The 14,525-nt window shown below is 40.4% G+C and overlaps 1 protein-coding gene across 1 annotated transcript in view; it reads left to right on the plus strand.

Annotated features, from left to right (window-relative positions):
* The first annotated feature begins 9,242 nt into the window (after positions 1–9,242).
* The window catches only part of LOC104285411 (chromosome unknown open reading frame, human C21orf91), a 26,313-nt gene continuing 21,030 nt past the window's right edge, over positions 9,243–14,525 (plus strand). The window contains exon 1 of the mRNA XM_009883866.1: positions 9,243–9,445. Coding sequence (XP_009882168.1) covers positions 9,243–9,445 — 203 coding nt within the window. The remainder of the gene's footprint in view (positions 9,446–14,525) is intronic.

Genomic DNA, 14,525 nt, shown 5'->3' on the forward strand with positions numbered 1-14,525 from the left:
TTGTTTCCAGTTGATTTAGCTTTTAAATGAGTAAGGTTATAATTGGTAATTAAGCGGGCTGCATTTTGGGCATACAAATGAAGATGAAACGTGGAGTTGCAGCTTCTGAGGGGAAAATGAGAGTAAGCATATGGGAAGCAAATGAGGCTAATATGACACAATTCACAGCTTCATTAAGATCAGTATGCAAGTCAGGCCGGCTCCCCTTGATGTTAACACTACGTTTGCTGCACTTCATCATCGGGTGACAAGTTCTGTAATAAGCCTAAAGAAAATAAAGAAGTAAAGCATAGTTACTAGATGAGAAAAAGCCTAAGAATAAGATACTCTCAATCCTCACTCATATCCTGACATACAAAGACAAGCCAGAGTCACACCACTGAGATGTGGAAGAAGATCTGGAGCTCTGCAAAGCTCAGATGACATAGGAACGTGGGTTGTGTCAGCTACAGTTATAAAGCAGCCACAGATATCACTATTCCTTCTGTTTCGTACAATAAAACATTTTAATTTTCCGTCTTTGGTCAAATTTGCTGTATTGAGACTGATTGAGAAGCCAGGTGACTTGCAGCAAGTAATAGCAAGTTCCCATACATCCAAGTGACACAGCATATAGAAAACTGAGAAAGGTAGTAACTGACTAGACTGCCAACCTTTGGGCCAAAACCCACAGAAATTGATGCAAGTCTTTCCATTGGCTTCATGAGGTTTTACATGAGTGGGCTGTATGTGTATCTGGTGGCACCAAAGTTTGGGATACTCATGATAGGAGAAGTCACGTCCCAACAGTGGACTGTGATCTTCAGTTTCTTCCAGCTGCACCTTACTAGTCCTTCCAACTAAGTTCTAGTAATTTTGGTTTACCCTACCTTTGTTCAGGCAGGTAGTCCTCTCCAGATTTTGGCATGAATATCTCTTGGATGCTTTTCCCAATGTGAGTAGTCAGGAACAGCTGCATTCTGGATGCCGCTATGTGCAAAACTTGTAGCAATTCAGAAGAAAAACACAGTGCCTTGGCCTCTCCTACACTCAGTAATAGTTTGATTCTACTTCTGAAATAGATTTCTAAATGCTAAAGATCCAGAAAATCCCCAGGTCAACAATCTTTTTCTGCTAGGTTTTTTATAGCTTATACAAAAATGTGCCCTAGATAAATATATCAGGGAGGATAGTGAATGAGTGAACTAAATTTTTAAAAAAGCTTTAACCAGACATATTAAAACTTGTCAGAGCATCAGGAGGACTTGTGAAATGTCGGGTCTGAATCCTGCATGTCTTGTGAATATAAACAGCATTTAAGTAAACCTGCTCTGAAAAGTAAGAGAAGTTTCATTCACATTTTGTTCACAGTCCTCAAGATTTCATTAAGCCATTTGTTATCTCTCTCTTCAAAAAAAAAAAAAAAAGAGTGGCAGTGATATTTGACACGTGTTCACTAATTTACTTTGCCAACAAACATCTTAAACAATAAATTTCAAATAGTTTCTCATAGTAAGACTATTCCATAGGGCTTGCATATATTCCACTTTTTTTCTTTTTTTGTCTCAATAAAGCTGCGCTTTAAGGGTTTTTTTTCTGTATGGGCAGGTTAGGGGGGGAGAGAGAGAGCAGCAAAGAGGGATGGCAGGTAGAATAAGGAAGCCAGAGGAAGAAATAATGAAAATATCTCAGCCCGGGATGTGTTTGCATCTGCTTTTTGCAGCCGGTGTCCTTGGCTGTCACAAAATTGACTTTCAATTAGTAGATATTGCATCACTGTGATGCAAGAGATGGCCTTGAGGGTTGCAGAAAAAGTTAACAAGTTAATAACTACGTTGCCAAAAGGTACATCTGGTCATTTTATGTTTCAGATTACATGCTGATCCGGGAGGTCACATACTGTTTTACTGAAAAAGAGCCAGAGCTGCATGCTAGTTACTGCACAGCTTGCTCAAGCAGGGCAGCGCTGCTGTGCTATGACAGTGGTGTACCTGTCCTTTCCGTCGCTCCATAGAGCATAGCTTTTGTTTACTGAAATATAGCTTTATACATGACATATATTTACACCTAGAAATCTCCCGTAGTTCCCTCTACCTTTAATTCTCCTGACAATCACGACAACCCAGCATTTGCAAACTTTCATTCTTTTCTGGATGTTATAATGCATATTATAGTAGAATGAAGAATTGTTACGCTTCTGATTCATCCATCCAAAATGGTGTGCCTTTTCAGTTCTTGCACAGAAGGAAGGATCATTCAAACCACACAGAAAATTAGCAACGATTTGGGATGATGATAAATATCAGATCGGCCACATGCGTGAGTCACTTATCACAACTTATCAGATTGGCCACATGCGTGAGTCACTTATCACAACGTGCAAAGTCTGAAATGCATGCAAAGTGTAAGAATTGGTCTGCTGTCAATTATTTGGTGAAATGACTGAATGCACTAGCCTTATTTATCTGATCTTTAATGGAGAAGTCATAAGTTTCCTATCCATGACATCGAAGGTTATTAGGACATCACCTATTTTGCAAATATGCTACTGCAAATATCCTGCTATTGAGCGGACTCTTTTGGCTGCTTGTAAATATGAACAGGCTGCCCTGGCTTGCAGATTAAACAAATATACCAACAGAGGATGCTGAGGGCGCCTAGGCTGAAGAGGATGTTGAACTAATTGTTACTGCAGGTGTTCCCTTGCATAGACAGCTGTACATGGAGGCAACGATTTTTTAATTAAGTCTCTACCCATTGCAACATGTTCTATATTGTTTTAACATATTTCTAGGCGACTTCTAAGATAAAAACATTTTGGGGAATGAAGGTAATTTTTTTTTCCCAGGAATCCGGAAACAGACAGAAAATTAATGACAATATCGTAGATGCTTAGAGAATAAGCAGTACTAGGATGATAGTTGATGTCAGAAAAAAAATTTCAGACTGCTGTCTTAAAATGGAGAAATAGGGAGCTGTGCAGTGTAGTAGTTCCATGAAGGAACTTTGTGCTTATTCTGCCCCTTCCCTGACAACTGATGAGATGGCACTTGGAGAAACACGTCTCTCAGCTGGCTGCTCCCCAGGCAGGAAGATTAAAACAGAAAATCTCACCCTAGCATAGATGTAGTCATGGTTGCTTTATTTGAGGAGCTTTGATGCCAACAGAAGTGGCACTGAGTGGCAAACATTAAAGACGTGGCTTAGAGAAGCTGCGTCACAGCAGCAGTTTGATCAGTTTAAGAAGGGGCCTTGGATCGAAGTTTTCCTCAGCATAAAAATGCTTACAACTTTGTTTAACAACAAATGCTCCTATTCTCTGAAATATCTTTTTCCAACTGATGCATATGCAGCGATACAGTTCTGTTCTAGAAAGCTGTATTTGATGGCTGCCAATACATAAATATAACATTTTTACATAAATATTAATATAACATGCTTTGCACATTACACAATAAACTACATTCAATAATAGACATTACATAAATATATTTCTATTTGCCTTAATACCAATATATAGCTATCAGACTAGTATCAAGCTAATATCAATAATAAATTGAACTGGATCATGTAAACCTAATCCTTCATTACCCTGTACTGTGTGCAAGCACTTGTATCAATGGATGTAAACATTGCCAAATTAAAATGGTACATTAAGCACTCACTCATTTTGCTGGCGTGGCCTTTGGCACAAGGTAATGAAAAATGTCTTCCCAGTATTGTTAATATTTGGGTTTGTAGATTGCCTACTATTTTTTTTTCTACTATTTGTTAATGTTTATAAAAAGGCAAGTACTATATGATGACTAGACAAGCAACATTCAAACACTGCTAAAATCCTGGGGATTTTGTAGTTTAAGTCCTTTGCTGGGGTTCCATGTACAAGTGAGTGAAATCATCACCATTTTTGACACACCACCAAACAATATCCAGAAGCTAAAAATAGGCATTTTAGACCAGAAATAATTTGTGTATTGTTAACAGTGATGAACAGACCACTGGCCTGTTTACTAAGTGATAATTCTCTATAATAAAGGGGAAAATGGCCATCTTAATAAAAAATAATGGTCTTTCTAAGGCCCACAGCTCTAGCAACTCATCAATCCACATGCTCGAGAAAACCATTTCTGGATTTTTTTGCCAGCCTGGGCTATGCACAATGTCAGGCTGGACTACTGCAAACATCTTTCTTAGCTGAAGATCCCACAGAGAAATTGACTGTCACTAACAACAGGAATGACCTATAGCTGGTATTTCCCCAATGATGTAAGTATTGATCTCAATATTTTAGACATTCAGTGCATATTTTAGACAGTCTGCGCCTTAATGCATTATCTTCCAAAACCACTTGGTATGCAAGAATGTTAAGCTTGTTAAGTGGTTAAGTAGACATATGATATTACCTTTTCTTTAAAAAAAAATCTCTTCCAAAAAAAGTGAGACTTACATGACCTGGAAATCTATTAATCCTAATGGTTTTAGTAGCCCTAAGTATAGTATTTAATATATTATTAGAAATAGGGTCTGGTAACCACCAGTGATAGCATGTGAATAGTGCTATAGCTGATAAGACTGACTAAGACAATTGAGCATTACCTAGGATAAGCAAAAGTTACAGCATCAGAAAATATCTGAGGTGCAAGACAAATGTGAGTTTATGCTTCCCACAGCCACAAGACAGATTAGAAGCAACAGCCTGAGGGCCAAGTAGCAAATAAACTTGCCACCAGTTTGGCATGAGTGAATTTACCTTATTTATCTTAAGATAGAATCATCAAAAAGAATCATAGAATAGTTTGGGTTGGAAGGGACCTTTAAAGATCATCTAGTCCACCCCACTTGCAATGAGCAGGGACATCTTCAACTAGATCTGGTTGCTCAGTGCCCCGTCCAACCTGACCTTGAATGTTTGCAGAGATGGGGCATCTACCACCTCCCTGCACAACCTGTTCCAGTGTTTCACCACCCTCATGATAAAAAAATTTCTTCCTTATATCTAGTCTGAACCTACCCTTTTTAAGTTTTAAACTGTTACCCCTTGTCCTATTGCAAAAGGCCCTGCTAAGAAGTTTGTCCCCATCTTTCTTATAAGCCCCCTTGTCATGCTCAAACCCCCACCACGCATCTGCTCAGTTCCCCAAAGGGAGAAGAGGGAGAAAAGGAGGGGAAAGGAAAAAAAGCTTGTGGATTGAGATAAAGACAGTTTAATAGAACAATATTACAAAAGGAAAAATAACACTAATAACAATAATAATAATACCACCAGACGCTGTCACCGCCCAGTGAATTGGCACCATCCTGAGCAGTGATAGTGGATTTCAGCCCCCTGGCTAACCCCCATTTATATACTGAGCATGATGTCTGTGGTATGGAATATTTCATTGACCATTCCGTCATTCTCTCTGTTCTTCAATGGGAAGCTGGAAAACAGTCCCTGAATAATATAAACATCATTCAGCAACAACTAAACCCAATAGATATTATTGACATTCCTTTCACTGTAATCACTAGAAACAGAAATTAATTCTTTCCCAGCTGAAACCAGGACACCCTTTTAAGTACTGAAAGGCCACAATAAGGTCTCCCCAGAGCCTTCTCTCCTCCAGGCTGAACAAACCCAACTCTCTCAGCCTGTCTTCATAGGAGAGGTGCTCCAGCCCTCTGATCATCTTTGTGGCCCTACTCTGGACCCGCTCCAACAGGTCCATATCTTTCCTGTGCTGAGGTCTTCAGAGCTGGACACATCACTCCGGGTGGGGTCTCACGAGCGCGAAGTAGAGAGTTAGAATCACCTCCCTCACCCTGCTGGCCACACTTCTTTTGATGCAGCCCAGTATGCGGTTGGCTTTCTGGCTCATGTCAAGCTTCTCATCAACTGACACCCCCAAGTCCTTCTCAGCAGGGCTGCTCTCAATCCCTTTATCCCCCAGCCTGTACTGATACCAGGGGTTGCCCCGACCCAGGCACAGGACCTTGCACTTGTCCTTGTTGAACCTCATGAGGTTCACATGGGGCCAACTCTTAAGCCTGTCCCCTGTTCAGGTCCCTCTCGATGGCATCTCTCCCCTCCAGCATGTCAACTGCTCCACACAGCTTGGTGTCGTCAGCAAACCTGCTGCGGGTGCACTCAATCCCACCGTCTATGTCACCAACAAAGGTGTTAAACAGCACTGGCCCCAGTACCAGCCCCTGAGAAAGGCCACTCATCACTGGTTTCTACTTGGACATCAAGCTGTTGACCGCAACTCTTTGAGTGCAGCCATCCAGCCAATTCCTTATACACCAACTGGTCTGTCTGTCAAATCTATGTCTTTCCAATTTAGAGACAAGGATGTCATGTGGGACAGTGTCAAATGCTTTGCACAAGTCCAGATAGATGACATCAGTTGCTCTTCCCTTATCCACCACCACTGTAACCTCATCGTAGGCCACCAAATTTGTCAGCCATGATTTGCCCTTGGTGAAGCCATGTTGGCTGTCACCAATCACCTCCCTATTTTCCATGTGCCTTAGCAGAGTTTACAGGAGGAACTCTCCACGATCTTGCCAGGCACAGAGGTGAGACTGGCTGGTCTGTAGTTCCCTTGGTCTTCCTTTTTTCCCTTTTTAAAAATGGGGATTATGTTTCCCCTTTTCCACTTAGCAGGAACTTTACCAGACTGCCACAACTTCTCAAATATGATGGATAGTGGCTTAGCAACTTCATCTGCCAGTTCCCTCAGGACTCACAGCTGTATCTCATCAGGTCCCATGGACTTGTGCACCTTCAGGTTCGTTAGATGGTCTTAGTATAATCATATCTGATTACTTTATATAAATTAAGATATTTTTATATTATTGATTAAGACAAGTGAAGTACCCCAAGTTTTCCTCTGTCTTTAAACCTATAGTTCATGCAGAGGTTCCCAACTGCAGGTGCCCAATCCTGCCTGACGTGTGGTCACTGAACTTGAAATTAGATCAGATTTCTGTCCCATTGGGTAATTTTCTTATCAGTGTTTTATGGGAATTAAAAAATTTACTTTACTAAGTACTATAACTTTTACTTGTCTCTCGACCTACTTTTCTTGTTTCTTTTTTTTTTATTTTCATTCTAATTTCACATAATCATCATTTGTTTACATTTCATAGTACTGAAGCACATGAATTTCTCATGTCATATCTGTATCACATAACTGTTTATTTTCATTATATTGCATGATTGTTAATCAAAAACCTTTCATCTGTTACCATGAGAGCCACAGCACCTCAAGGAAAGTTTCCAGGGCATGCGTGATTTCCTGGTTAACTTCTGGGGACCAACAGATCAGAGTGCCTCACCACGTGTTTGTGAATAGCTATGGTGGTCTGGTCTGTTCAAAGAATGCATCTGTCTGTTCATCCTCCGTTAACCCTGTTATTAATTTTAGATCTTTCTCCAATTTCAACCATATTTGTCAGAAAGACAAAATTGCCAACTTTTTTTTTTTTTCAAATTTAATGAAAGCGGGCACCTAGGGTGGAGAGATCTTAACAGTGTCCCTATGCAGGAAAAGAGTACAGTATGACATTATAAAACATTTATCAAGTACTGGAGATGTGTGAGAAGAGAGATGTTTCGAATGTTTGAACCCTAAGACAATCTTCCATATGACTTCATTCCTTCCTACACACCAGCGTTTACTCACAAGGTACAAAGCTGTAGGAAATTTCATTAGCACCAATGCTCACAAAACTCTATGACAATTCTGTTTTCTGTATTAATGGAGTTTGAATGAATTCAGTATGAATTAAGTTTGGCAGTAAAGATGGTAGGTAGCAATCCGTCTGTGGTCCAGTTATAAAAGGAAGTACATTACCCAAATAGATCAAAAGTACAATGCAATAAATAAGGCAAATTCATTTCATTTAATTTCAGAAATCTTTCTGTGATGTGGCAAGACAAGTGGGTACAGTTGTCTGCGCTGGGTTTTTCTTATCTCCTAAAAGTGTTCTCAGAGCTGTTCAAGAAGTACAAGCATTGCTACAGACTAAATCATTAAACTAGATGTTTCCAGACTTCTTAACCCAAGGTATCTTTAGTTTTCTTCAGCAGTCTGGCTTGCACTCCATTGGATATACCTATTCTGAGTGCTTGATCAACAAATAAAAACTTGTTCAACAAAAGCCTAAGGCCTGTGTTGAAGGATAAATTTAGCAGCCATCACTTCACAAAGGTTGCATCCATGTGACACTCCCAAAATGACAAGGAGAGCAGTAGGTGTCTGTTGCTGCTTCTGAGAGATAAATCAAATATTAATTTGCTTAGGAGGGCAAGACAGTGTAACACAGGATTTCTACTCTTGTATCACACAGCTACTTGAGGAGACAGACATACACGTAGCAACCACAGCCTCTTCTCTGCTTCGGAGAACTCTGTAGAGCCAGGAACTCAGCATCCCTGGCGTCTGCAGTCTCTTCCCTGAGGCCATGACGGTCATGGTGATGGTCAGCAAATCTCTTCCCACATGACTGTCAGACATTGCTCTTGAAACTTCAAGGGAAAGGGTGACCACTAAGTTTCCTTTCCACACCACACATCCTCATTTGATCTTACTGTAGAGTCCTTCACTCTGTAAAATGGAGGGGACGGTCAAGCCCTGCACCATGCATATCATAATGTCAGGCACCAAACTGTGACTTCTCAGCAGAAAGATAAATAGAGAGCCATCCCCAGAGTATGGTTCAGATGAATCCAGATTTCTGTAGTTGTATTAAAAAAAAAAAAAAAAAAAAGAAAGAAGTCATAATGCTGGTTTAAGTGTTAAGATATTTTAGGGTTAAAAAAGAAACAGACATAATGCTCGTTAAACAGAACCAGCAGGCATCTGATTTGAAATGGGATTAGTTCCCCAATCCTGCTGTGCTGTTTTCATGTACATGGATGGATTAACAAAACAGGTTGGGTTTGAGCTTTTTTTTGCCCCTCCTTTCAGTTCAGGACTATCAGTCTCTACTTTTCCCTGACTTTGCTGACTAAAAATTTTAATGAATCCATCAATGAAAACTAGGCCACTGTCAACAATAAGCCTAATACCAACTGACAGTCTTTGGAGATTAAAGCTCACCCCATACATACAGTGATGTGTCATCTTAATTTTAATTAAGTAAAAAGACACAACTAAACAGAGCCTTTACTTCTCATTAAGTTTAACAGAGAGAACATGTATACTGGGCAGCTGCATGGGGCATCATCTGCATTTTTCAGAGGCTGATAAATGGATTCAATAAGACAGAAAACTAGCATGTTCAGGGATGGGGTTAGGAAAGCCAACAACCACCTGGAGTCGAATCTGGCGAGGGGTGTGAAGGACAAGAAGAAGAACTACAGCTACATCAGCAGCAAAAAGACGACCAGGGAAAATGTGGGCCCACTACATAATGGGGTGGGGGATCTAGTGACAAAGGACATGGAAAAGGCCATGGCATGCAATGCCTTTGAGTACCGGTAAAGACCAGCCTGCAGGAATCCCAGGCCCATGAGACTGTGAGAAAGTCTAGAGCAAGGAGGACTTAACCCTCAGTGGAAGAAAATCAGGTTAGGGAGCATATAAACTAGGTGATCTTTAAGGTCCCTTCCAACCTAAACCATACTATGATTCTATGACCTCCAGAGGTGCCTTCCTGCCTCAGTCGGTCCCTGGCTGTCTGTGTTTTAGACTAGAAATGTTGCAGAGTGTGTAGTACCCAGGGGACTCTAAAACTGACAGCCCACTATTGCACAAATTTTCTTGATGGAGTTTTCCTCTCTCAATTTCCATCTTCTCCTATGTTTAGGCATCTAGACTGAATTAGTAGTGGTCTTTTCTAACATTATGGTATGGCACTAACACTTCTTCGTGCTGATGCAAGTAGTTTCTGAATGTACAGTTAGTGCAAATGCACCAAAACATACCCACAAGAGCTGAAAGAAGGCAAGGCTAAATCAAAAACCTGGACACAGTGATCCTAACAGCCACGCTACAGTGAAACTCTCTTTTCATGCACAGACAAAAAGTCTTTATAACTAGGAAACTCAGTGAAACGAGTATTCTAGTAGGTTCACCATCTGCACCAGTGCAAATTCATATTGCTGCAAAGCACTGCTTGCTTCTGCAAGGACATTTCCTCTGATGCCCTATTGATTTTTTCATTGAAGCAACAACTTTTAAGTATATGTTGTTTGCATATATATAAACATACAATTAGTAACAGCAACAAGAGGCAGGAGTGGCAACAGTGTCACTCGATAAATGAGTTACCAAAGAGGATGTTTCTGCTGCTGCAGTAATTGGAATTAGTGTCACAGAGAAAAATTCAGGTACTTCAATCGGGCATATCCTTCTTGGGGCAAGTACAACTATCACAGAGGCATCCTACCATTGCGGAATTATCATCATCAGAATACCGAGTGTAGGGCAGAAATAATTCAAACAATGGCATTCAAAAGAGAAAGTGGTTCTCATTTTTTACAAGTTTCACTAAATACTTTTAGTATGTTGTACAATTTTACACAGGTAGTTGATTTTTCCATTGTTTTTGTTTGTTTGTTTGTTTTGGTTTATCTTTTGGTCTACTGAATTTTAATGCTAGGAAACAAAGGGGGGAAGGAACCACATAATGGATTACCCCCGTCTGATATCCTGTTAAAGAGTAGCTTCGGGATAAAAAAAGAATGGCAGGACATTAAGCATGAAGATGCCATTCTCCCTGCTTCTGCTGCTACAGAAAAGTGGAGTACGAAGACAGCATACTCTGTATTCTGATAGCACAACTAATGCAATCAGTTCTCTAGGTAAGCATAGAGCATTTGCTAAGATACTGAAACAGCTACACACTTCAGAAGCCACACCTTAATCTGTATAGTACATAGTCATATACATGGTTCTGCTCTCTCAGATAAATAACTATCTTGTATACTTTTCAGGTTGATATTTCAACATGTGGAAAGCCATTAAAGACAACAGAAGTTTCATAACGCTGTAGGTATATATGAAGGTTTCATAACGCTTCATTGATGTTGTTATAATATATTATTAGAAAACATCTCCTTACCAAAATCAGGGCTTTCTGTGCTACTCAGTGATCCTCACGTTTGGGGAGCCAGTGGCACTCTGGCACTTCCCAAAAATTCCCATGTAATATTATTTACTCATTAGCCAAAATTTTAACGAAACTTTTACTCAAGCACCATGAGACTGCAGACTACTACAGATGGTTTTCAGCAGACCACAGTTTGGCAACCATAGAGCTTTGGTAACAACTGCATAAATAATTGTAATAAAAGGAAGACTAGAGTTTATAGATTTGCAAAAATACAAGTAAAACAATTGGGTAAATAGCACTGGTGAAGAGAAGGAAGGGTACAAAGTGCAATGACTACATTTTACATGTTCAGCTCTGGGCAACAGCTCTAGGCAACAATGCAGAAATAAGTTTTGGGTGAGATAACAGCATGAAATAATTCCTTTAAAGTTTGTGAGGAGCTTCCACCAAAGGAGGAGTTATTTTGTAAAAAGGCCAAAGGTGATGTTGTGAGAAATACGCTAATGAGGCAGTGAAGACTAGTATTACTGACAGAGAGTACATGAGGGCCGATGCTCAACGTGACATTAAAGCTGATTCAGTCCAGAGTCAATTGATCAGAAACTTTGAAGAGGACAATGAGTTCGCGTTTGATGCTGCTGAAACGGAAAGCCAGGAGAGAGACATAGACATTATGTCAGCAAGGAAGATAATCCTCACGGGGCAATTCTGAATGAGCTTTTGGAGAACACAGTGGAAGCTGCAGGAGTTAGAGAGAAAAGTTGATAATAGCTGAGGTGTGAAGTGACAGGGGCGCTGTCAGTCAACAAGGCTGAATCTTCTAATTGACATGTAGGAAGAAACAAGGCACTACAGACACAGTCTTAATGTACAGACCCAGAGAAACTGCTATGCTGCAAGTGGTACTCAAATTAAAGGCCTACATGGCCGGAAGGGCAGTGTGGCATTCACAGTAAAAAGATGGAGAAAGCAAGGTTTGTGAGAGAAAAACCAGGACCTGAATGTACTGTGCCCAATGTAAGCTGTGGTAGGTGCCCTTAAGGAGATGGCAAACAGGTACTGATTTGGATTAGGTGTGGAAAGACAGGCCAGCAATAGAGATGAGAAACCATGAATCACCAGAATAAGATGTGAGTCAATGATAAGTTTATGGGTAAGAGAACTAGCGATAGGGCTCACAGCTGTGAGGACTTTGGGGGATATATTACAGATCCTGATCAAAAGCTGATTAACAAGAGAAATAGCCAATCAGAAAGCCCATTGGACAAAACCCAAAGTCAATATGAAGTCTTGATTTTTGAAACAATGGAATGACTTACACTGTCAGATGATACTAAGAGGTCAAGGGCGACAAAGGCGGAATAGAAAGGCTGGGACTTGGGCAGAAGGAAGGTGTCCTCTGCTCAGGACAGCACTTTCGGTGACTTGTAGGCATCCACAAATTTGTAGATTGTGACGATCAAGGAGGAAAACGAGGTTGTGCCAGAAACAAGACTGTGGCATTAGACAACACATTTAGTTAACCTTGAGAGAAAAAGCGTTAAGAGCTTTAAAGAATGTTGTTGACGAAAGGGGCAAGAGACATTCTAAAGGATATTTAAATCTACAGATGAAAAAGGAATGCATAAACACCGCTTAGAAATTAAGTGTTATTTCATCATTATAATTAATCAGTGAGATCTTGTTAGGATTAGGAAATCTTGTGTGTTCTTCCAAATAGAAAATCAGGATAAACTAGTTACTAGTCTTTTACCAGAGTGTGAAGGCAGAGAAGACACCCCCCTTCTCCGTCTCCCATTCATGACTTGTTTGAATAGCCACATGCTGATTTATCATGTCTCTGATCCACTGTAGCCAGCAACATGTTATAAGCTTTTGTTTATAAGACAAGAATTGTTGTTGCTCCACCCTCGTGTGCTGTGACTCAGGAGTAATTTTAGGTTGGCTCAGCTTCCTCCATTTTGTGGCCTATTAGATGTACACAGCTGTAGAATTGTTTTTCTGACCTCAGAAAATATAGGACATGACTTTCCAAGGAATCATTTTTCACACTAGCTGGATATTTAATTTCAGGGGCCAATCATAAAGCCAAAAAACTTAACAATGACCAACCTCTCCTTTTCTAGCTGGTTTACTGAGATGACATCTGTGAACTAGACCAGTGGTATCATAGTTAGATTTTAAAATTTTCCTTAGCAGTGTCTCTTCAAGCTTGATGCTGAGTTTATCGAGTGTCCAGAACAGGCCTACATCCTCCTCTGTCTCTGATCAAGGAAGAAGATTAAATTTCCACGGGAGTTTAACGAAGTTTAACAAAGTTTTGCAAAAACACACAATTCAGTGAGTGTGAGAAGAAGAAGGTATAAGAGATAAAGACTGGTGGTGTGTCATAGCATAGACAGGAATGCTCTACAGAATGAGTAGTGGAGAAACTGGGTGGTTTCATGTGGCAGAACAGGATGCACATAGAGGAAAGGGACTGAAGAAAAATGGTCATAAGGGGAAGAAGAAGAGAAAAACCGAAAAAGGCAGTCTCTAGTCTCTACTACTGCTTTCTACTCCTCCTGCCATCCACCCACAACCTCTGCTGTACCATGATGAATGTCTGGGTGATCATCCAGTGAACCAAAGGGGACTCTGACTGATATTGGTTACTTTTCAGCACATAAACCAACAAAAATTTAAAAAATGGGGGGAAAATGGATAGAAGCACGGAATACTTCAGCTGGCACTGCTGCCAAAAGGAGGGTCATGGGATCATAGCCCGGAGGGAAGACACAGCAAAGGGACTGGATAAATAAACAGAAGGAGTAGGAGCAAGCCGTAAGACTGGTGATGTTACATCGAGTTTGATGCAGTTTCAGACTGCTGGAAAGTCAGTCGCATTCCCACCCCAAAAATCCTTACACCAAATCTAGCAATAATGTAGCTGAAGATATAGTCATTTCAATAAGCTGACGGAGGAAAGTTTTGGGTTGTTTTTGGTTTTTTTTTTTAATTTTGGATTACCTCAGCAATTCAAGTCACCTTGCAGCAGCCATCAGATCATCAGGTACAACACACAGGAAATGGCAGGGAAAGTGGAACTACCTCTCATCAATTAGGTTTTATACCACACACTGAGGGGACTAAGACTAGTCAATAAGCTCTCAAATAATAGAAAAAGTTGTGCGCTGAGTGAAGTCAAAAGAGGACTAGGAGAATAAGAAGAGATAACAGGTCACAAAATAGAGGAGTGATCTGGTTTGAGCGACACAGGACTCATTTCTCTTCTTATACTTCGGAAAACTGCACTTTTAGAAGACTCCAGTGCCTGAATTTGTGAAAACATTTACTTCACAGCCAGCTATGGTGTGTGGATCTCAAGGTCTCAGTGTTTTTGAGCTAGCCAGGAGGAGTGAGACCTGGGCACTTGACCCAAACTGGCCAAAAGGATTATTTCATACCATCAACATCACATTCACTATAAATTAGAAAGTTTGCTGTGAAGCTCTCTCTCTCTC

Source organism: Charadrius vociferus, unplaced genomic scaffold, assembly GCF_000708025.1.
Source record: "Charadrius vociferus isolate BGI_N301 unplaced genomic scaffold, ASM70802v2 scaffold414, whole genome shotgun sequence".
Classification (NCBI taxonomy): Eukaryota; Metazoa; Chordata; class Aves; order Charadriiformes; family Charadriidae; genus Charadrius; species Charadrius vociferus.